The following is a 24,068-nucleotide window of genomic DNA, read 5'->3' on the forward strand; positions in this document are numbered from 1 at the left end:
CCCCACCCACACAGCGCCCCCAGCACGTCACCCTCCCAGCTCCGGCCCCCGCCGGGGCCCACGAAACCTTACGTCAGCAGAGCGCGCCTCGTCCCACCCTTTTCCGTCCGCCACCCTTCCCGAAAGGCCAAGCGGAGCGCAGGGGGAACCAGCGAGAGGGGAGCGGACGTGATTGGGCTGGCTGTGTCACGTGACGGCCACGAGGCGTGGGATTCGGCTTTGAGCAGGCGGAGGCGCCGCGCGGAGGGGGGGTGCGGCGGGGAGCGGCTAGGAGGTCGGGGGAGGAGCTTGAGCGCCGGCCACCGTCCCGGCTCGACCAGACATCGTGTCTGGTCTCTGGTTATTGCCGTCCGGCCGCTGGCCCGCCGCGGTACCACGGAGGCCAGTCGCTCGCCCGGAGCAGCCGCCAGCTGGAGCGACGGCGGGGGATGGAAGCGGAGAACGCGGGCAGGTAAGGCCGAGCGGAGCGCCGCCCCTCCCCCGCGCCCCTCGCGGCGGCCGGCCGGCCGGCGGGCGCGCGCACGCACGCGGGGGTCTTTAAATGCCGCGGCCGGAAAACAAAGGCCGGGGCCGCGCCTGCGCACCGCGGGCCTCCCCGGCCGCCGGTGGCAGGTTCCTCCGGCAGCGGCCGGTCCGGCGCCTCAGCTCTTCCTTGTTCCGGCCCTCCCGGCATCCCGCCGGCTTTTAGATGGGTTAGCGAGCAGCCAGCAGTCTCCACTTGATGTTTCTTCGCGGTTCCCGCTCTGGCAGCGTTTCCCTTTAGCCTCCCTTATGCGAAGAGCTGTAAAGATGGAGAATCACACGTATCACCCCTGGAGGTTTTACTTTAGAGTTAGTAGATTTATCGTGGCTTCTCCCCCCACCCCCAGGTTTACTAAAAGCACCGCGAGGAGCCCCAAGGTAGGTAACACTGCCGTACTAGAACTCTTGAATTCTGGACTGTGACTAATACCCCAAGAAGTCATCAGTCCTTTCCTGTGATCTTGGAGGCGAACTTAAGAATCTACTTTCAGTGTGACCTTTGGGGAGTGTTAGATACGTAGAGAGAACGTTTGGCAAGAGCAGAGATTTCACAATTTGAACTCCTGGCAGAGAACTAAATGAAAAAATAATTAGATGGGGTAACAGGGTCTTTAAAAAGAAAAAAGTATTCTGCATTGGAGTAAGATTGTTTTAGACCTAATGAATTTTCCTGACTCTCCGTGGCTAATGGGTCCTGGACTTAAGCAAGACATTTCGCTTCTCTGGGTCTGTTCATATTTGTAAAATAGGGCATCTCTGATACCGGGTCCTGCATGCCGTGAATCTGGGTTGTATGGAAGGGATTAGATTACCAAAATAGTCTTTAGCGTTTAGGAGAGGTATATGTAGAGAAAGTGTGGGCTTGATATCCTGCCTTTGCAGGTCGAATCCTGAAATAAAGTATTGCACTTCCTTCCCAGAAGAACTTTACATTTAAAAGAATTTACTGGAATTTGTGGAACTTGCTCCTACCTCTGTAATCTTACTTCACATCAGCACTGAAACCTGTGTTGAGTCTAACAGCAAATGAATTACACGTTAGAAGACCTTGCTTACTGTCTCACAGCAAAGTGATAGGTGTCTTATACAGTGTTTATCCACAAATTGACATTTCTGTTTTAACTTCATCCCGTGTTATAGACCATTTTTAATTTTGACTGGCAAAGTTTCAATCCCAGGAAATAAAGAGAATTTTGTGTTAGTCGTGTAAGGGCTTTATCCTTTGGGATTCTGAAATGACCGAGGCCCCAGAAAATCCCGAGAAATTGTTTTTTTGTCAATCTCCTCTTTATGCTACTCAAGGAGTAGAATGGAATGGGTATGATGAATTTACTTTTTATTTTGGAAGAGTCATTTTTAAAAAGTCAAGGAAAAAATTCTATTAATATGGGGACTCCTTTAAAAAAAAAAAAAAAAAGAAGAAGAAGATAATTCAAGTATCATGAGTATTTAAAGGCTAAACCAGAGAGGAAAAAAGGAAGAAGAGGATACTGTTTCAACTGAGCTCCAGCACAAAAAGGACATTTACCAAAAACGGAAAGTAGGGTGTCAAATTAAAAATGACTGGAAAAGTGTAATACAGACCACTGAAAATACAGAATGGGAATAGTAACCCTCAAGTGAAATCAGCCTTTCTAGAAATGTTAGAGACTGGCGTACCTGGGTGGCTTAGTGGTTGAGCGTCTGCCTTCAGCTCAGGGCGTGATCCCGGGGTCCTGAGATCCAGTCCTGCATTGGGCTCCCCGCAGGGAGCCCGCTTCTCCCTCAGCCTGTGTCCCTGCCTCTCTGTGTCTCCCATGAATAAATAAATAAAGTCTTAAAAAAAAAACAACAACTGTTAAACCAAGAACTTTTTTAGTTAGATATTGACAACTGGGGCAAGAAAGGCCTGGGTTTTCTGCATAGTTCACTGGCATGCTATTAGGAAATAAACACTGAAAAGTAAAAATTTTGTTTAGGATCAAAGTCAATAAATTAGAGGACAGACTCCACCTTTGGAAGAAATGGGACCCCACGTGTTTATTTTCAGGCTTCGGGCTCCTCTCCCATTTTCTACAAGTTCTTATGGACTGGCAGTAATCTACCTCTCATTTGAAATATGATTTCTCTTAGAACAGCTGAAAGTGGGATCCCTGGGTGGCGCAGCGGTTTGGCGCCTGCCTTTGGCCCAGGGCGCGATCCTGGAGACCCGGGATCGAATCCCACATCGGGCTCCCGGTGCATGGAGCCTGCTTCTCCCTCTGCCTGTGTCTCTGCGCCTCTCTCTCTCTGTGACTATCATAAATAAATAAAAAAAATTTAAAAAAAAAAAAAAAAAAAAAAAAAAAAGAACAGCTGAAAGTTCTCTTAAATGCCCTCATCGATCTTGTCTCTTATTATTATTATTATTTTTAGAGATTTTAATTCTTAATTCTGGTTCTGGTCTTAATTTTTTATCTCTTGTGTAAAGAAAAATGATTGTAGACTGGAAGTGGCAGAATGAATGTTTTTAAGAAACCAGATCGGGCAGCCCGGGTGGCTCATCAGTTTAGCACCACCTTCATCCCAGGGCGCAATCCTGAAGATCGGGATCGAGTCCCATGTCAGGCTCCCTGCATGGAGCCTGCTTCTCCCTCTGCCAGTGTCCCTGCCCCCCTCCCCCTTTCATAAATAAATAAAATCTCTAAAAATAATAATAATAATAATAGACAAGATCGATGAGGGCATTTAAGAGAACTTTCAGCTGTTCTAAGAGAAATCATATTTCAAATGAGAGGTAGATTACTGCCAGTCCATAAGAACTTGTAGAAAATGGGAGAGGAGCCCGAAGCCTGAAAATAAACACGTGGGGTCCCATTTCTTCCAAAGGTGGAGTATGTCCTCTAATATATTGACTTTGATCCTAAACAAAATTTTTACTTTTCAGTGGTTTTGAGCATATTTAAAAGGAACCAGTGACCATTAGGCTACAGTATAATTTCAGAAAAAAGGACATACCAAGTTAAGTTAATTCCATTTTGGATAATGATAATTGGACTAGCATCAGGAGGATGATCGGGGGTACCTAAAGTATGTAATCATTTCCTGCTGTCTTTATTATTCCAGCAAAATTACTGTATACCAGGGAGTTTTAAGTGTTTTGCATGTGTTAACTAATTTAATTCTCATAACCAGTGAATTAGGTACAACTATTGGCATTGTGCCAATGTGGAAACTGAAACAAAGAGGCTAAGGAACTTGAGTCAGTAAATGACAGAGCTGGAATGTGTACCCAGGCAATGTCGCTCAGAGTCTGCTTCCCTAACAACTGTGCGTGTGCTGTACACCACTTCTCTGTGGGCAGGATGGCTGTCGGGTTAGGTAAACTCCAAACTGGTTTACCGCTGAAAGAATCAAGGGTCAGCTGTGTGTCGTGTACTTCTACCCCATCTTGTTCTTTTCAACAGTTTAACAATGTGAGGGTGCTGATAAAATTTGTCAGTGACCCAACTCTAGGAGAGGTTTGTGGAATCAATAGTTTGAGTCAGAATTCAGATCTATCCTAACTGGCTGGGATGGTGAATCACCTTTTTTTTTTTTCCTTTTTTTAAAGATTTTTATTTATTTATTCATGAGAGACACAGACACAGAGAGAGAGAGGCAGACACACAGGCAGAGGAAGAAGCAGGCTCCATGCAGGGAGCCCGATGCAGGACTCTATCCCGGGTCTCCAGGATCAGGCCCTGGGCTGAAGGTGGCGCTACTGGGGCTGCCCACGAATCATCTTTTACCAAAAGAGCCACAATCCTGTGCCTAGGTACAGAAAAATCAATGATGAAAGTCAGTGTCATTGATGAAAGTCAATGACAAATGACAAAATAGTGAGGATATTTGAAATCCTACTATATGAAGAATAGTTGAATTAGTTGAGGATTCTGGCTTACTCTAAATCTTTGCGTTTCTGATAGGTTGTATACCACAAATACTCAGTGATGCATGGTGAAGCACACACTTCCACTTTGCAATATTAAGTGTAGTCTTTAGGGGATCCCTGGATGGCTCAGCAGTTTAGCTCCTGCCTTTGGCCTGGGGCGTGGTCCTGGAGTCCCAGGATCCAGTCCCATGTCAGGCTCCCTGCATGGAGCCTGCTTCTCCCTCTGCCTATTTCTCTGCCTCTCTCTGTGTGTCACTCATGAATGAATAAATAAAAATCCTTAAAAAAAAAAAAAAGTATAGTCTTTAAATAGTTATAGTAGTATTCCATCTTAGTTGAGCATTTGTATTATTTAGCATTGATTGTTATTTTGTAACTGTTCAGTGTTGTATTATTATTATTTAAATGAAAATAATAAAATACCGCTATATGAGTATCATTCCAAAATTCATATGTTGAAAACTAATAGTCCCACTATGATAGTATTTGGAGGTGGGGCCTTTGGGAGGTGATTAGGTCATGAGGGTGGAGCCTTCATGAATGGGATTAGTGCCCTTATAAAAGAGGTCCCAAGAGATCCCTCACGTCTTCCATTTTCTAAGGATTTAGTGAGAAGGAACCCATATGAACTAGGAAGCAGACCCTCAACAGGCGCTAAATCTGCTGCCTTGAACTTGGACTTTCCAGCTTCCAAAAGTGTATTAAGTAAAAATGGTGGGGGTTTTTTGTTATTTTTAGTGAGCGAGAAAGCAGGGGGGAGGGGCAGAGGGAGAGAGAATTCCAAGCAGGCTCCACACCCTGTGCAGAGCCCAACGCACGGCTGGTCTCAGGAGCCTGACATCCCGACCTGAGCTGAAACCAAGATTGGGTCGCTTAACTGAGTGGCCTAAGTGCCCCTGAAAATTGTTTCTGATGAGCCACCTAGTTTATGGCATTTGTTACAGCAGGCCAAGGGGACTAAGGCAAACGTATTTAGAAAAGAGCAACCTAAATCTTTAAAATGGTGGAAAATAACTGAGGATTAAAGAAGTTGGAGTTTTTAATTTTAGAGAAAACCTGAGAGAGTTTTTGAAATTCAGCAAAACCTGAATTAACTGGACTCCTCAGTCCACTGTGTTGTGTTTTTGAGAAAGACCGTCAGGAAATATGTAGTTCATCAGGAAAATGGACAGTATGTTGATTCCAGGTGGCCATAAAAAACAGTGCTTTGAGCACTGATGTTCAGGAGAAGGGCGGTGTGAATGGCAGCCTGGGAGGGGATTGGGGGGGTGGTTAGCTGGAAGCACAGGAGAGGTGGCACAGAGAAGTGCAGGGACAAACGTGATAGAGAAGATAAGTGAGCAAAGGGAAATAAGACCATCCCTCTTGCTTCTTAGAGATTTAGTTATCAGGGAGTTACAGAGAATAAAAACTCTAAAGAGTCTGTTTGGAATCTGGACAGATTTAGTCCTGTTTTCTCTGCATTGTCCATATATAAGAAATCATTTTCATGGTTCTGAAAGGTCCTGAGAGGATGAGTGACTTGGCCAGGTGCTCTTCTGTTGCTGTCCCTCACACAGAGAAAATGAAGGCTGTAAGTTTTGCACAATTCTGAGTTACAAAGTGGCAATCCTGTCCACAGCAAATGTATTAAATATTTTCACATTAAGGTTGAACAGGTTTATGCTGCTTACAGGTAGAACTATTACTGGATCATAGAAAATTAAATTATCCAGAACTCCAGTTTCCTAGATTTGAAGTTCTTGAAGGTTTTTGTATGGATATATTGCTTGCTTCTGCCAAGTAATAAGAGTATGTGACACACTTTTTGCTTTTGTTCTTTTTAGGAAGCTGTTGAGATGCTAAGACTAAACACACAAAGATAGTGTATTACTTTAGAACTTATCTATCACATTTTTCATAGCTTTGTTTTTCTATTCCTAATTTCTTTATTTTCTATTTCTAGTTTAACTGGTTGTCAAGTACCAGGGATCATTTTTAGAAAGATTAAAAAGGACATTGTTGATATCAGTAAGTTTCTTGGTTTCTTTCAAAATAAATAAATCTATGTCTCTAAAATCAACTTCATATTTTTTTCTTCCTTTTCATTTTTTCTTCAGCCAATTGATTTCTAAAATTTTAGTTTTCAGATTCTGAGCTTCAGAATTTAATGACTCCTAAATATGTGAAAGGAACCACATTTTAGAAATTTATTTTTTAAAGTTCAGATTCCTTTTGTAATGTGGTATTTTCCTAGATTAAGTATCTTTTTTTTTTTTAAGATTTTATTTATTTATTCATGATAGACATAGAGAGAGAGAGAGGCAGAGACACTGGCAGAGGGAGAAGTAGGCTCCATGCCAGGAGCTCGATGCGGGACTTGATCCCGGGACTCCGGTATCGTGCTCTGGGCCAAAGGCAGGTGCTAAACCGCTGAGCCACCCAGGGATCCCTGCTAAATTAAGTATCATAAGTTTGGACTTTGTGAAGTGCTTGAAATGGGACTCCTCTGTGAAACTCTTGAGAGAGGTAACGAGGCAAATGGAAAAGGGTGAAGGTTGCCCTCCAGAGTGTGGCATACTAAGAACAGACATCGTGCATTCTTCTGGCACTCACTTATTATAACCATATATCTTTACTTTTACATATTCCAGTTGAAAGGGGCTGCTAATAGCTCAGGAAACTGCACCTGGCCACAATCAAAAGTTACAGTTCATTTTACTAGAATTTCCAAAGGGTAACTATGTAAGATGTCTCCATGTAACCTAGCAGTATCCACACCTTCATTGGAGTATTTGTGTCATCAACACTAAACAACAGGACAATCGGAGCTTCTTCCAGACATGCCTCTCTCCCGGTTTCATGGAGTTTCCTCACAGCCCAGGCACCACCCCTCACTCAGGCCTCAAACGAAGGAACCGAGGCTGCTTCCTGCCCCCAAGCCGGAGGAGACATCAACCTCTCAGCACTTGCCGAAGGGAGAAAAAGAACAGCAAGAAGCAATTGAACATATTGATGAAGTACAAAATGAAATAGACTTAATGAACAAGCCAGTGAGGAGATTTTGAAGTATAACAGAAATAAACTCCGCCAACCATTTTTTCAGAAGAGATCGGAATTGATCGCCAAAATCCCCAATTTTGGGGTAACATTGGTTAACCATCCACAAGTGTCTGTACTGCTTGGGGAGGAAGATGAAGAGGCACTGCATTATTAACAAGAGTTGAAGTGACAGAATTTGAAGATATTAAATCAGGTTACAGAATAGATTTTTATTTTGATGAAAACCCTTACTTCGAAAGAAAGTTCTCTCCAAAGAATTTCATCTGAATGAGAGTTGTGATCCATCTTCAAAGTCTACTGAAATCAAATGGAAATCTGGAAAGGATTTGAGGAAACATTCAAGTCAAACACAGAATAAAAGCAGCAGGAAGAGACAGCATGAGGAATCAGAGAGCTTCTTCATCTGGTTTACTGACCATTCTGATGCAGGTACAGATGAGTTAGGAAAAGTCATCAAAGATGATATTTGGCCAAATCTATTACAGTACTACTTGGTTCCCGATATGGATGAAGAAGGAGAAGATGAAGATGATGATGGGGGGGGGGGGAGGAAGGAGAGGAGGATGAAGAAGATGACTAATGGAACACCGATGGATTCCAACCTTCCTTTTTTAATTTTCTCCAGTCCCTGAGAGCAAGTTGCATCTCTTTTTTCCCCTCCTCTTGTGCTCATCTGCTCTGTTTTTTGAAGTCTCTTTTCTCTCCCTTTATATCATGGTTCTCAACTTATTTTGGGGGGAAATACCTTGAGCAGAGTACAGTGGGAAAAGAATCTCTACCCCTTGCTGTTCCAAATTCATTTTTATTTCTTCCTGTCTCAACAAAAACTTTATGGAATCAATACCACTGTGATCTGTGGGAAAAAAGAAAAACCTTCTGCTCCCTTAGCTCTGCTGGAAGCTGGAGGGTGCTAGGCCCCTGTGTAGTAGTACATAGAATTCTAGCTTTTTCCTCCTTTCTCTGTATATTGGGCTCAGAGATTACACTGTGTCTATGTGAATATGGACAGTAAGCACTTACCAGTATGTACCTGTCTACTTTTTCTCTTGTTTAAAAAAGAAAAAAAAAAAACTTTAAAAAATGGGGTTATAGAAGGTCAGCAAAGGGTGGGTTTGAGATGTTTGGGTGGATTAAGTGGGCATTTTGACAACATGGCTTCTCCTTTGGCAGAGGGAGAAGCAGGCTCCATGCAGGGAGCCTCACGCAGGACTCGATCCCGGGTCCCCAGGATCACGCCCCGGGCCGAAGGCAGGCGCTCAACCACTGAGCCACCAGGGCTGCCCTCCTTTGGCATGTTTAATTGTGATGTTTAACAGACATCCTTGCAGTTTAAGATGACACTTTTTTTTTTAAAGGTTTTATTTTTATTATTCATGAGAGACACAGACAGATTGAGAGGCAGAGACATAGGCAGAGGGAGAAGCAGGCTCCATGCAGGAAGCCTGACGTGGGATTCGATCCCTGGTCTCCAGGATCACACCCCGGGCTGCATGAGGCGCTAAACCGCTGCGCCACCGGGGCTGCCCGATGACACTTTTATTTATTTATTTTTTTAAACTTTTAAGATTTTATTTATTAATTAGAGACAGAGAGAGAGAGAGACAGGCAGAGGGAGAAGCAGGCTCCATGCAGGGCACCTGACGTGGGACTCGATCCTGGGTCTCCAGGATCATGCCCTGGGCTGAAGGCGGCGCTAAACCGCTAAGCCACTGGGGCTACCCCCAATGACACTTTTAAAATAAAACTCTCCTAATGATGACTTGAGCCTTGCCACTCAATGGGAGAATCAGCAGAACCTTTAGGATCTTACTTGAAATTGACATTCTCTATTGTAATTTTGTTCCTGTATTTTTAAATTTTCATTTTGTTTCACTGGAAAGGAAATATGCTCAGTTTTAAACCTTAAAAGTGTACAAGTTGCTTTGTTATAATAAAACTAAATGTGTACACATTCACAAAAAACACTGAACAACGGATGTTTTTACAATTCATCAAAAAGAGTTATGAATACTATTAAAGAAAAGTAGGGGGTGGGGAAGAGGACATGTTACTTTGTGCCTAGCACAATTTAAGCACTTCTCTTCATTTTTCACATTTGAGCTTCTAGAACTTTTTTTTTAATTTTTATTTATTTATGATAGTCACAGAGAGAGAGAGAGAGAGGCAGAGACACAGGCAGAGGGAGAAGCAGGCTCCATGCACCGGGAGCCCGATGTGGGATTCGATCCCGGGTCTCCAGGATCGCGCCCTGGGCCAAAGGCAGGCGCCAGACCACTGCGCCACCCAGGGATCCTCAAGCTTCTAGAACTTACTACATACTTTTCTGGTGTGCAGCCTCAGGTTACAATACTGTTTTGTGTTCTTTCTACTTTAAAGTCTGCATTAAACAATTTGTGTGCTTTTAAAAATATCAATAAATGTAATTATGCTACATAGTATTTTCTCATGTTAATGTATCAAGTTTATTGCATTACTGTGTTATTTTTTTTTTACATAACTGAACATGATATATTTAAGGAAATGAAACACTTTAAAAAAAAGATTTAATTTGAGAGCAAGAGAGAGAGCACAAGCAGGGAGAGGCAGAGGAACAAGCAGACTCCTTGCTGAGCAGGGAGCCTGATGTGAGGCTGGATCCTAGGATCCTAAGGTCATGACTTGAGCCAAAGGTAGATGCTCAACCGACAAGAGCCACCCGACACCCCAGAAATAAAACTCTTAAGATATAGTATAATATCTTTCTAATTCTTAACCTTTTCTTTAGCAGGTTATCTTAAAGATAGTTTAAAGCTAAAATTCCTCTCCATTGGTTTGTCCACTGGGGTTTGGCCCCTGTATGTCTCATGAGCACCCAGCATCCTAGCCTAGCCACCCACAGTCTATTACCCTGTATCTGCCTCGGACATTTAAGTTTATTAAGGCTGTTTTATTAAGATGCAAATTATACACTATGAGTTTTTACTCATTTACTGTGTACTAGTTTGCCTTTTTAATCTCTACTTTCTGAGCTTCTACTTTGCTTTCTTTGTGACTAAGAAGTGTGTAGTTAACCCACAGAAAACATGACTTTTCTCTCCAAATGGCAAATGATACCCATTTTATTTCCTAGTGTTTTCTTTCCATTGTGTATTTAATGGCATCATTTGGCATCAGTTGTAGTTTGAGTTTCACAAAATATATGGTTTATTCCTCTGGCTTTGTGCTGAGGGAAACAGTTTGAAATAGTGATTTATAGTCACCGTAAGATCTTTTTGGCAGTTTTCTGTGAAGGCCTGTGTTCCTTATATTGAACTGACCAGTGGGAACCGTCTAAAAAATATTCAGAAAAGAGGTTTAAAGTGTTTTTTTCCATAAATTCACAGATACGTACAGAATATCAAATTCTAGTCTTAATCTAATGGTAGAAGCCCAGCAACAATTTAAAAAAGATCCAGGGCAGCCCTGGTGGCGCAGCGGTTTAGCACCGCCTGCAGCCCGGGGTGTGATCCTGGAGACCGGGGATCGAGTCCCACATCAGGCTCCTTGCGTAGGCAGGCTCCCTCTGCCTGTGTCTCTGCCTCTCTTTCTCTGTGTGTGTGTTTCTCATGAATAAATAAATAAATCTTTAAAAAATAAAATAAAATAGATCCAATGAATAAATCATTAAGTAGGCAGATCAACCGAAAGAGAACCTTAAGTTAACTTGGAGGGAAGGCAGGAATAGGGAGATTTGGTCAAAGGTATAAAGATTACCAAGGTCTGGGGATCTAATGTACATTGTGGTGGTTACAGTTAATATTGTACTATATTCTTGAAAGTTTCTAAGAGATTTTCAATGTTCTCATTGCAAAAAAATAGTAATTATTTTTTTTTAAGAAATAGTAATTATTTGACAATGCAGATACTAGCTAAGACTCTTAATAATCGTTTTTTTTGCAATACATGTATCAAATCAACATGTTACATACCTTTACCTTGCACAGAGTTGTGCAGTGAATCAGCAAAGCTAGGTGAGGGTTAGATTGGCAGAATCTTTGTGACAAAGGGATTAAATCTGAAGATAGAGATGCAAATTGTTTTTATGGACACTTTAAACCTGTATGAGCTGCTGTGCCTTTTAAGTTTCTCTGCACTAATGATCTCATTTCAGAGAAAGCAGAGACTGACTTGACAGGACTGGTAAGTTTTATTGATGACACATTTTGTCATTAAACAGTGGAAGAGTTAATTAGTGTTTGGTTAGTAAGCACAAGGTAAAATTAGGGTGAATGTGCACATATGGAAAAGGTATTCCTTCTCCCTTTTGACCATTTTATCAACTCTAAATATTACAATCTGTTACTAAGTGTTTAGATCCTGAAGTCTTTTATTACAGTTAATTGTTTAAATTCCTGGTTGGGAATGGCTTTTATTGTCATATTTTATATTTTTATACTTAATTTTTCTTTCAGCTATTCCCTTCAGCAAGCTCAAGCTTTTTATACATTCCCATTTCAACAAATGATGACAGAAGCTTCTGATATGGCAGTGATGAATGAACAGCAAATGCCCACAGAAGTTCCAGACCCAGCTCCTGCTCAGGAACCCGTACAAGGTAGCTTTTATCAGGATAGTTTAGAAAATTAGCTATTGGACTAGCCAGCTTACAGAAAAAAAGGGTTAGTGATGAATTTTAGTTTTATTTCATTCATTTATTATTTTTTTAAGATTTTATTTATTTGACAGGGAGTGTATACAAGCAGATGGAGGGGTAGTCAGAAGGAGAGGGAGAAGCAAGCTCCCTCCTGAGCAGGGAGCCTGACACGGGTTCTGGGATCATGACCTGAGCCGAAGGCAGGTGCTTTATCAACTGAGCCACCCAGATGCCCCTGGTTTTATTTTAGTATTAAAATTTCTAACTTCTTTTTAAGTATGTACCAGGCACTGTGATAGGTTTTGGGAAATAAAAGAACATGGATCTTGTCCTCAAGTATCTCGTGATCGAGAAGTAGAGAATAATAAGTAGAGATCCCTCGGTGGCTCAGCGGTTTAGTGCCGGGGCGTGGTCCTGGAGTCCCGGGGTCGAGACCCATGTCATGTCAGGCTTCTGCGTGGAGACTGCTTCTCCCTCTGCCTGTGTTTCTGCCCCTCCCTCTCTCTCTCTGTCTCTCTGTCTCTCATGAATAAATAAACAAAATCTTAAAAAAAAAAAACAAGAAAAGAAAACACAAGGGAATTACTTATTCTTTTATATTATATTTCAACACACAAAGGTGTGGAGGGGGATAGAATGCCTTGAGAGCTCATAGGGTTGACACCTAGTTTGGACCAAGGCTCAAAAGCAGCTTCCCAGAACTCAGGAACCAAGGGTGGGGAGATTTTATCACCATGAATAGTGGAGTGGGGAAATTCCAGTCTTAAGGAGCAGCATGTGCAGAAGCATAGATAAAAAAAGTATGACCGTTAAAAAAAGTAGTGATTCTGTGTCACTGGCCTCTGGTGCATAGCCAGAACATAGGCTTGTAACCTGATGAATGTAGAGTCTGTTCTGAAGGCAGTAGGGAGCTTTTGAGAGAATGTAAGCAGAGGGTGACTTGCATAGACTGACATTCTAAAACTCAGCCTAGAAATAGTGTAGAGGATAGATTGAATGGCAAGAGCTGAGGCAGAATATGGAGACAAAACATGGACTCAAGACTGAAGAATATGGGGATGAAATGAGGAGGTCCTGAGGGGATGGAGAAAAGGTAATGGCTTTCTCCAAAGTAGCATTATCGTAGGAGAAATGTGCTCAGAATTTCATTGTATGATTTCAGAAAACGCATCTGCCTCCGTTGCGTTGGAGATGGCCCTGCTCTTGACTCTCCTATTGGTGTAGAGGTAGATCCCTTAGTATTGGAGTAAACAGAGTGAGGTAGAAGAGAGGACGGACAGGAGGCTGGGTTAGGGAACCGCCAAAGAGTAGTAGAATGGGAGAGGGGCCCAAGAAATTGAGAGATGTCAAAGAATTAAGGGTGAGAAAACCCAAGCCTTCTTGTGGGTAACTATAGGTCAGTGATTCTTGACCGAGCAACTCCCAACCACCCCCCACACACATCGCGCAAGGAACATTGCAAGGAACATTGGGCATTGTCGGAAATGACTTTGTCATGGTTGGCAGGGTGCTCCTGGCATCTATTAGGTAGAGGCCAAGGTTGCTGTTAATTTCTGTAAGGTACAGGACAACCCCCCATAACTAAAAATTATTCAACCTAAAATGTTAGTAGTGCTGAGATTGAGAAACTCTGCTTAGGTCCTGAAGTAGATCCCTACTCTTCCCTTTTGAAAAATTCTTTCATCTGAGAGATTTCATCATTAGCACCTCTAAATTCACATCTTTAGCTGTGTGTGGAACAGAATATACATTCAGTGTCTAAAACAAGCCCACAAGCCATTTGAGGCTTTCTATTGCTGGAAATGGGAAATTGAGTTAAAATGTTTCTCTTTCTATTTTTCTACTTATTTTTTCATTTGTTTGTTGACCTATTTGTGTATTTACATTTAGAATTTCTATAAAATAGTATAGATGCCTTGTATTCCTGGGGAGGCAAAGATGACAGGTAAGAGTGTGTGGAAAATCAGTCTTAGTTATTATGGGCATTTCATCCAAAGAACAGCTAGCAGAGGAAGGAGGGTGGGGGATGGGCCCATGTGAACCCAGTCCCAGGGTGAAGAAGGAGAGAATAGTGCAGAGGACCCTGAGGTTGGGAGATAGAAGAGAAAGATAGTGTTAATAGAGTGACTTTTCTGGGAAAGTTGCCTGATGTTGTATAAGTTATATTTTTCTGCATCTACATCCTGGAAATCATTGTGTTTCAGAGACTCCAAAAGGAAGGAAAAGAAAACCCAGAGCAAAAGAACCCAAAAAGCCAGTAGAACCTAAAAAGCCTGCTGAAGCCAAAAAATCTGGCAAGTCCACAAAATCAAAAGAAAAGCAAGAAAAAATTACAGACACATTCAAAGTGAAAAGGAAGGTAGACCGCTTTAACGGTGTTTCAGAAGCTGAACTTCTAACCAAGACCCTCCCAGACATTTTGACCTTCAATCTGGACATTGTGATTGTAAGGATTTTTGTCCCTATTTGGTTCTATAAATGGCACATAGCATTTTGTTGAAAACAATCATTTCTAAAAAATCCTTTTAGTGGTAAATGGTGTCTCCTTCATGAGAATGTGTTATATGGGTGTGTTTAAGAGGATGGGCTCCACTGTGGGGCTGTCTGGTTTCAGATCCTGCCGTAGGATATAGGGGTATGACCTCAGACAAGCTTTAACCTTCCTAATCACCAGTTTCATTACTGGTGAAGCAAGGGTGGTGATAGTACCTTCCTCGTGGAGTGACAGATAAAATAATCCATGTGGATTGCTTAGATTATATGACACCTGTGAGTTCTCCATAAATAATACTGACTTTGAGCTTTGATTTTTGTCAGTAACTCTCAGAAACATCAACATGCAAACAGCTCTAGGTGATGTGGAGTGAGCTGCATGGTGAGACCTCACTCTTTCCAGCCCAGTTGGAAAGAGTGAGGGGGGCCTGGAGATATATGAGGAGTAAAATGGTTTTTTTTTTTAAATTTGTTTTTTTTTTTTTTTTTGGATTGAAGCATAGTTGGTACAATTACATTCGTTTAAGGTGTACGACAGTGATTTGAGAAGTCTGTGTGTCACTCCACGCTCCTGACGGGTGTAGCTACCATCTGTCCACATACACTGTTAGAGTACCCTTGGCTGTATTCCCTGTTCTGTGCCTCCTGCTCCTCTTTGCCTGTTTTGCCCATCCCCCTTTGCCTCTGGCAAACACCATTTCCTCTCTGTATTTATGGCTCTTTTTCTGCTTTTTTTTTTTTTTTTTTTTTTCTCCCAGACTGGTTTTTGTTTTTTCTTGTTTTGGTTGGTTTGAGAGAGAGAGAGAGAACGAGAGAGCAAGTAGTAGGGGCAAAGGAGGAAATAGAGGGAGAGGGAAAGAGTGAATCCCAAGGAGGCTCCACACCTAGCATGAAGCCCCACGAAGGGCTCAGTCTCCATTATCCTGAGATCATGAACTCAGCCAAAACCAAGAATTGGATGCTTAACCGACTGAGCCACTCAAGGGCTCCCAGACTGGTTTAAAAACAACAGCAACACTTTAAATATAAAGGGAATGTTTTTCCTCAAAATGGAATACTTTGGGGGTGCCTCATTAGGTGTGGAGTCTACTTAAAAAAAAAAAAAGGAATATTTTGTTCAGATCAAGAATAGGTACTTAATAAAAAACATTGCTTATAATGCTGTCTTAAATTTTTATTTTAAAAAATTTAGTTTTATCCACCACCTCTCCACAGAAGCCCTAAGGCTTAAACCATATTTTTCAAGACTTAACTATATAGGGATCCCTGGGTGGCGCAGCAGTTTAGCGCCTGCCTTTGGCCCAGGTCGCGATCCTGGAGATCTGGGATCGAATCCTACATCAGGCTCCGGGTGCATGGAGCCTGCTTCTCCCTCTGCCTGTGTCTCTGCCTCTCTCTCTCTCTCACTGTGTGCCTATCATAAATAAATAAAAATTAAAAATTAAAAAAAATAAAAAAAAGACTTAACTATATAAACATTTTTTGTAGATTGGCATAAACCCAGGACTGATGGCAGCTTACAAAGGGCATCATTACCCTGGACCTGGAAATCATTTCTGTAAGTAATTATTTTTTTTATTATTATACTTTTAAACTATGTTTGTTAATATTTGGGGATTTTTTAAGCGAATTGTGTTTTTTATTTTTTTTTTTTTTTTTTTTTTTTTTTTTAATTTTTATTTATTTATGATAGTCACACAGAGAGAAAGAGAGAGAGGCAGAGACACAGGCAGAGGGAGAAGCAGGCTCCACGCACCAGGAGCCCGATGTGGGATTCGATCCCGGGTCTCCAGGATCGCGCCCTGGGCCAAAGGCAGGCGCCAAACCGCTGCGCCACCCAGGGATCCCGCGAATTGTGTTTTTTAAAAGAGGGTATTTGTAAAGATCTATATATGTTTTCTATGCCGGTGTACACAAAAATAAAAGATTTTTTTTTTTTTTTTTAATAAAAGATTTGAGAGGATATGTCACTGTTCACATTTTAGTGTAAGAGAATGAAGGGCAAGAAAACAGTACTTCCCCTTTTGTTTTGTCAGTTATTTTATAAGGGTTTTACTATATTTTTTTTAATGAATTTTCTTTTTTACTTGTTATCTATGGTGAGAGTAACAATAGTACATCATTGTGCCAGAGCAGACAGAGAACTGACCTTTCCAGATTTCTGCTGATCTTATTTCCCAAGAAAGATAAAATGCATTGCTCCCTGGCAGTCAGTTATTACAGTAGTTAAGAAATTCTGTGTTGGAGACATTCTCTACAGATTCTTTGTATCTAGCAGAAAATACTTGTAGAGTGAGCTTATTTTTATTTATTTTTATTTGTTCATGAGAGATAGAGGCGCAGAGGGAGAAGCAGGCTCCATGCAGGTAGCCCGACATGGGACTTGATCCCCGGTCTCCAGGATCAGGCCCTGAGCTGAAGGTGGCACTAAACCGCTGAGCCACCCGGGCTGCCCCAGAGCGAGCTTTAAAACCAAGTATAACTACTGTTGTATTATCTTATATGAAGTCTACTTACCTAACACCACCTAATAGAGAAAGGCCTGCAAAAGCCCTCAGGAAATACTAGTCAATTATCTAAGAGTAACATTATAAAACATTTAGATCAGGGGCGCCCGGGTGGCTCAGTCAGGTAAGTGTCCGCCGGCTTTGGTTATGATCCCAGAGTCCTGGGATCAAGTCCCAAGTCAGGTCCTCTGCTTAGGGGGGAGTCTGCTTCTCCTTCTCCTTCTTCTGCCTGCTGTTCCCTCTGATTGTGCTCACTCTATGTCAAATAAATAAAATCTTTAAAAGAAAAAAAAACAGGGCAAAAGATCTAGTAATATGTTTTTGGAACTAAGGATTGATTGATTGATTTATAAAGATTTTATTTATTTATTCATGAGAGACACACAGAGAGGCAGAGACACAGGCAGAGGGAGAAGCAGGCTCCATGCAGGGAGCCTGATGTGGGACTCGATCCCAGGTCTGCAGGATCACGCCTGAAGACTGCGCTAAACTGCTAAGCCACCCAGACTGCCTTCATCTCCATTATTTAAAAAAAAAAAAAAATGTCTGTAGAAGTTGGGTCTTTTTTTTTTTTTTTAAGATTTCATTTATTCATGAGAGATACAGGGAGAGGCAGAGACCCAGGCAGAGGGAAAAGCAGGCTCCCTGTGGGGAGCCCAATCCCAGGACCCCAGGATCACGACCTGAGCCAAATCCACACTGAGCCACCCAGGCATCCCAGTTTGAACTTTTCATTTCTTCCATCATCAGGACATTTGAATGTTCTGGGTCTCTTGGTGTATGTTTTTATCTGTTTGCGATATTCTGAGGGCAGGCGGTAGTATCACAAATTTTTAGAAGGGAAACAAAGATTTTCAGTTTCCTACGCTGAGTAGCAGTGTACTTCTGATAGCTATTAATCTGCCCTGTGAAAAGGAGATAAAAATGGTAATTAATGTCTTAGAAGATCATTATGATCATTAAATGAGATAATCCACACAGAGGGCTTAGCACATAGTAATTGCTTGATATATGGTATTTATCTGTAATTTTTTAAGTATCCTAAATTTTTTTCTTGTAATTTCAGGGTAAAATGTAGACTACTGTGTCGATCCATGGGGCAAAAATCTTTGACTTACTGGAAATAAACTGAACTGTCATTTTCACAGGGAAGTGTCTGTTCATGTCAGGCCTGAGTGAGGTCCAGCTGAACCATATGGATGATCACACTTTACCAGGAAAGTATGGTATTGGATTTACCAATATGGTGGAAAGGACAACACCAGGCAGCAAAGATCTTTCCAGGTAATTACATTTATTTTTATAGGTTGGAACCTGATCATGCCGATGCCTCATATACTCTAAGAATGCTAAATGTACCTATTTGAGGCTGAGCTTAACAAATACATGAATAGATCTTTTATTCAAAGCTATCTGAATTTAGCGTATTAATATTGCCATACTTATATTTTGACTACTTTTTAATTCAATTTTAGTAAAGAATTTCGTGAAGGAGGACGTATTCTAGTGCAGAAATTACAGAAATATCAGCCACGAATAGCAGTGTTTAATGGAAAATGTAAGATTTACTTTTAAATTTTATCTTTTTTATTTGCTAACATTATGGGCAATGTAAGTATGTTTGTATTTCATTTTAGGTATTTATGAAATTTTTAGTAAAGAAGTTTTTGGAGTTAAGGTTAAAAACTTAGAATTTGGACTTCAACCCCATAAGATCCCAGACACAGAAACCGTAAGTACTTAAAGTGATTCTTGTAACAATCAGCTAAATACTAATTTTTTTTCTAGCTAGTTTCCCTTTTTTATTTGTCCTATCCATTGTAATTCATGCCATTCTAAAAACACTGTATTTTGTTTAGTAATAGTTACATGTCAACTGAAACTAATTGTTGCAAATTAATTCAGGAACTATTTTAAAAAATAAACTTTTTTTTTGGTTAAAATGTCTTACTGATGTTATTTGGCTAAACTACTGGGAGGAGTTGAAAATAAATTTAATGGCATATTTTTATTAGCAAATTCAGGTAGATTAGTCCTTTTTCAGTATGAAACAAACATGTAAATATAGACATGCTCCTGATGAGTAAAACTGCTCATTACCCTCTGCTGGTGTATCTTAGCCCAATTTCATTCTAGAGCTGTATGAATAGTATGCAGCTCGGTTGCAGACAGACATCCAGCTAGCCTGACTGGCACCCGGTACTGTTTACTGGTGCCGCCGTGTCCACAAAGGCGTCGTGAATAACAGTGGGTTTCAAACTGTCATTTCTGCAGAGCTTCTGCAGACATTAGGTTTAAATTTGCTTCTTAATGTAGTTTTGTTTACAACATTTTAAAAAACAACATACATGCACAGACCCATGTGTTCTAGACAACATTTTAAATAATGGAGAAGCCCATGTGCTGACAGGGTTTTGTGGAGAGCTCAGAATAAAGTTTCTGTCATCTCCATACATTTGAACTTCTCCTTTTTAAATTTCTTCTAAGTAAATATATGCTTGATAAAGTAAGTGGTCTTTCTTAAAACCGAGGCCTAGGGATCCCTGGATGGCTCAGCGCTTTAGTGCCTGCCTTCGGCCCAGGGTGTGATCCTGGAGTCCCGGGATCGAGTACCACATCAGGCTCCCTGCATGGAGCCTGCTTCTCCCTCTGCCTGTGTCTTTGCTGCCCCCCTTTCTCTAATGAATAAATAAATAAAATCTTTAAAAAAAAAATAATAATAATAATAATAAAACCGAGGCCTACACTTGTCTACTTTGGTAAAGTTGGTGCAGCTGAGTTCATTGCCTTCTATAGATACTGCTTTATTGTCCCGTAGGAGCCAGATGAGGCTCGGCTACACGCCTTGAATGTAGGTGACCATAATAGTGCAGTACTAAGTATTGGATAATATCAAGACAGGTAGTGTTAGCTCCTATAGTGACCTTGGGAGTGCTGTGTGTTTTAGTTTATTCTTTGTTATGAAATATTTGCAGTTACTGATGATGTTAGTGATTCAGCTTTGAAACAAAATTTTTTTTCAAATTTCTGCATCATTTTAATTGAAGAATGTCTTGGGATGGGAAAATGAGTAATTACAAAACCTGGTAGTATTTATACCTACATATCTTTAGGAGTCAGGAGTTTCTAAATGCTTTATAAACAAACAAAAAAGTTTGTTTTATGGAATGTTATGGAGGACAATATAAAAATTGCAAGAAATTGCAACTAGAAGTTCCATAATCGAGCAGCCTCAGTCTTTGATATGTATGTGATATATAGTATTATATATTTTCTGTTCTATGAAGGACAGTTTGTCACCATTATCCCAAATAATAAATGCAAATGTCTTTCTCCTTAGCTATTTGACAGAATTCTCTCTGATTATGCTTTTGAGTCAAAAAGCAGGAATGTAGAACAGGAAATAGAGAGCATGTGACCATTCGTGTGTATTTAAAAAGGGTGTGGGAGAGTACATATGTGAGATACATTTGGTCGTATATTCATAGAATACATCCGGAGCCAGCAACTGTGATTGCCCTGGGAAGAGAACTGGTAGAGACAGAACTGGGAGGGAAGATTCTCAGTGTATATACCTCTTTGCCTTCTAGCACCTTTAGAATTGTGAACCATGTGTTTACTATTAAAAAGACAAGATGATTGGTAAATGAACATGAGGGGGAAGCCTCTTCATTTTTTATTTATTGACTTTGTAGTAAGTAAATTTTACGAATTTGAGCTCAGACACAACTACTTGTATTGATTTGCATATATTAATGTGTGATGAGCATCATTTTTAACCAAAAAATGTATGAGTTTTTTAATCTCTATGTGAGTGGATTCAGTAGACTTGGAAGATTTATGTAACTGTAAAATTTTATGATTCCAGCTCTGCTATGTTATGCCATCATCCAGTGCAAGATGTGCTCAGTTTCCTCGGGCCCAGGACAAAGTTCATTACTACATTAAGCTGAAAGACTTAAGAGATCAATTGAAAGGCATTGAACGAAATACAGATGTGCAAGAGGTACAATATACATTTGATCTACAGCTAGCCCAAGGTATGTTCCCATTTTCAACCCATTCATTCATTTCATGGATCTATACCTTACAGAAAGCAGGTTGTGAATTTAAAAGCAGGAGAAAAGAAAAGTTACATTTGCAGCATGAGTTCTCAGACATTAGTCACTGTTAAAATCTCGTTTTACCAAGGTCATCTATCTGTTGTGGGTACACCTACAGATGTTGAGGGTATAAGAAACATGGTAAAAAAAAAAGAAAGAAAGAAAGAAAGAAACATGGTAGCCACTTGACATTAAATGTAATAGGCTTTTGCAATTCTTAGGAGTTAATTTAGTATATGTTATAAAGAGTTTAAAACATGATACTAATGAAAGATACATCTCCGTATATGTGAACTAGAAAAAGATTCGTTCATGATGACCTTTGAATAAAGCTATTTTCAAAACCGTTGTACAAAATCCATTTTAAATCCCTTTTACTCTTCTCACAGAGGATGCAAAGAAGATGGCTGTTAAGGAAGAAAAATATGATCCAGGTTATGAAGCAGCATATGGTGGTGCTTATACAGAAAATCCGTGCAATGGTGACCCTTGCAGCTTCTCTTCCAGTGGGCTAAGTATGTCCCCCTCCATATGTGGATTCCTTTTAAATGCTTGGTTTTGTCAGGACTGGGGGGCAAGTTTTTTTTTGTTGTTTGTTAGCTTTTGGTTTTTTTTTTTTTTTTTTTTTTTAAGAGAGAGAATTATTGAAGTGTAGGAATGGCACTGAAAATCTGTAGTGGCCAGTAATGGAAATACAGTGGTTATCTGATGTCCCGCCACACATGTGTGGCCAGCTCATTCTCTCTAAGTTAGCGAGTCATCCCATTCACAGTCCCTCTGTGAAGTCCTGTATCTGCCGAAAGAACAGAGATTTATTTATCATGGTAGTCAAGAAGCTTGCATAACTATTTAATAGCAATTTCCCTTCACTGGACTGCTCACATCTCCTCATTGAATCCTGTGACAATTTTAGATAGAACAAACTAACACTAACATTCTTTTCCCCCCTGGCAGCTGACAGTGGAGAATCAACTTTCGGTGACATTCCAAATGGGCAATGGATGACCCAGTCGTTTACAGACCACATTCATTCTGTTAATAATCATCGTGAAACCCAAGAACAGGAAGAAGGAAACCATGCTTAAGAGTGGTGTCTCTCAGCTCTACTCAAATGCTGCAGTTTTAATGCAGTTGTCAAGAAGTAGTCCTCAGTTTGCTGACAGAGGCGTTTTATTAGTATTTTGCTCTGGTGATACAATGATAGTACAGTTGTGTGGTAGAATCAACTGTATGAACCTAAGTAAGTGGGAAAGGAAGAAGTGGGGTTTTTTTGTATTTGAATTAACCATCATTCCAGCTTTTTATAAACTATACTTCATTCATGAAGAAACTGATTTTCTTGTGGGAGTCACTTTTAATCTGTAATTTTAAAAGAAACATTCTGAAAAAAAAAACATTCTGGATATTTATACTTGATTATTAACTGTGCATAAACCCAGACACACTGTTACTTCTTTTATGCTTAAGAAGGACATGCTAATAATAATTACCACTGGTAAAGAGGCGGATGTATTCATTTTTGTATATGAAGTTAACCCACAGTGGAGTCTCACTGGGTAATTGTTAGCAGCGTTTGAGTTGTATTCACACTCAGACCTCTTTATCTCCACTGGTTTATGAGAGATGCTCAGCAGAAGTGTAGTTTGGCCTTCGGGCAGCAAGGCTAGCCCGGCCTTCCCTGCCAGGGTACCAAGCCCTGGGTGTAAATCCCCTAGTACAGGCAGAATGGGAAGTTCCAGAGAATGAAGTAGACCTTTAAGTTTGTTACTTCCTCTGTGTTTTACCTGAGAGACATACATTTGATAGGGAAGGAATTGAATTTTTCTTAAAATATCTGTCACCATTCTAATTTTATCCTTGGCTTTAAGGGTACAACATGGAAAGTGGTGAGAAATGAACTCTCAGACTGAGCAGCAATATGCTGGAAGTGTTTGATAATCTTATTTAAACTGGTGCTTTATGTACATGAGATGTATTAAAATAACAATTTTTCTTGCTAGGTATATCTAGTCAGTAATTTTTTAAAAATCTCTGCATCATTGCTGTTACTGTGGACTTACTGAGCTTCACGGCAGGGTTGGTTTGAAGTAACATCCCTTTGTGATTTTTCTGATGCCTCTTCCATGGTGCTACAAATAGTCCAGACTACTCGGCCTGGTGGATAGTGAAGCTAGGTATTCAGAAATGCTACTGCAATTAACTCCTGGTCACTTCTGAATGTCCTGATTTCATACATACCCAGGGAGCATGCTGTTTTTCAATATAAAAATATTTATGAGGCTTTGGGGTTTTTTTTCCTCTAAGAGATTATATGTTCTTCTCTATGTAATAAGAGAAACAAATTCTTGTGAACCTTTCTTTTTTTTTTTTTTTAATTCTTGTGAATCTTAACATGCTTTTTAGCTGTGGCTATGATGGATTTTATATTTCTCTTAGTCTAGGTCAAGCTGTGTAAAAGTTATTTAACTCATGTACTGTACTGCTGTTTACATGGATGTTTTATGCGGGTGCTTTGAAGTGCCTTGCATCAGGGATTAGGAACAATTGAATTATTTTTTCATGGGACTATGTAAAGCATGTAAGTAGGAATTGCTTTGGTGTATAATAATTGTAGCCTTACATTAGATTTTTTTTTCTTTGAGTAGAGAAAATACTCTTTAAATTATGATGGACACTCATTAGAGAATGAGTTTGAAGATTTTCCAAGCTTACAATAATGGTGTTTTTCATTACATATGAAAAATGAGTGGTAAATGTTGATATATCCTATACATGATAATATGGGACTTTTTCATTAAATAATATTGAAAAAGTTTTTAAATTAATTTGGAAGTCTGATCGTTTTTACAATAAAAAATATTAAGAACGGTTATCCCAAGATGCAAGTTTTTCTGCAG

General features: G+C 40.3%; 2 protein-coding genes and 1 pseudogene across 4 annotated transcripts in view; 2 read left to right on the forward strand and 1 right to left on the reverse strand.

The window, feature by feature from the left end:
• The first annotated feature begins 203 nt into the window (after positions 1-203).
• TDG (thymine DNA glycosylase) lies at positions 204-24,043 on the forward strand. 2 transcript variants are annotated; one of them, XM_025439212.3, is made up of 10 exons: positions 204-451; positions 11,887-12,029; positions 14,273-14,514; positions 16,050-16,119; positions 18,217-18,352; positions 18,544-18,626; positions 18,706-18,800; positions 20,937-21,108; positions 21,561-21,686; positions 22,126-24,043. In XM_025439212.3, the coding sequence occupies exons 1-10, from the start codon at positions 429-431 to the stop codon at positions 22,254-22,256; spliced, it is 1,221 nt and encodes a 406-aa protein (XP_025294997.1). In that variant the 5' UTR covers positions 204-428; the 3' UTR covers positions 22,257-24,043. The 2 variants fall into 2 exon arrangements, with proteins under 2 accessions (XP_025294997.1, XP_025294996.1); XM_025439211.3 differs by lacking the exon at positions 204-451 and adding an exon at positions 575-900.
• On the forward strand, positions 3,364-11,820 carry LOC125752527 (protein SET-like; annotated as a pseudogene).
• GLT8D2 (glycosyltransferase 8 domain containing 2) overlaps positions 20,708-24,068 on the reverse strand; it is a 37,210-nt gene continuing 33,849 nt past the window's right edge. For both annotated transcript variants that reach the window (XM_025439217.3, XM_049094145.1), the window contains exon 10: positions 20,708-21,964. In XM_025439217.3, coding sequence (XP_025295002.1) covers positions 21,921-21,964 — 44 coding nt within the window. In that variant the 3' untranslated portion in view covers positions 20,708-21,920. The remainder of the gene's footprint in view (positions 21,965-24,068) is intronic.

This window comes from Canis lupus, chromosome 15 (genome assembly GCF_003254725.2).
Source record: "Canis lupus dingo isolate Sandy chromosome 15, ASM325472v2, whole genome shotgun sequence".
Lineage (NCBI taxonomy): Eukaryota > Metazoa > Chordata > Mammalia > Carnivora > Canidae > Canis > Canis lupus.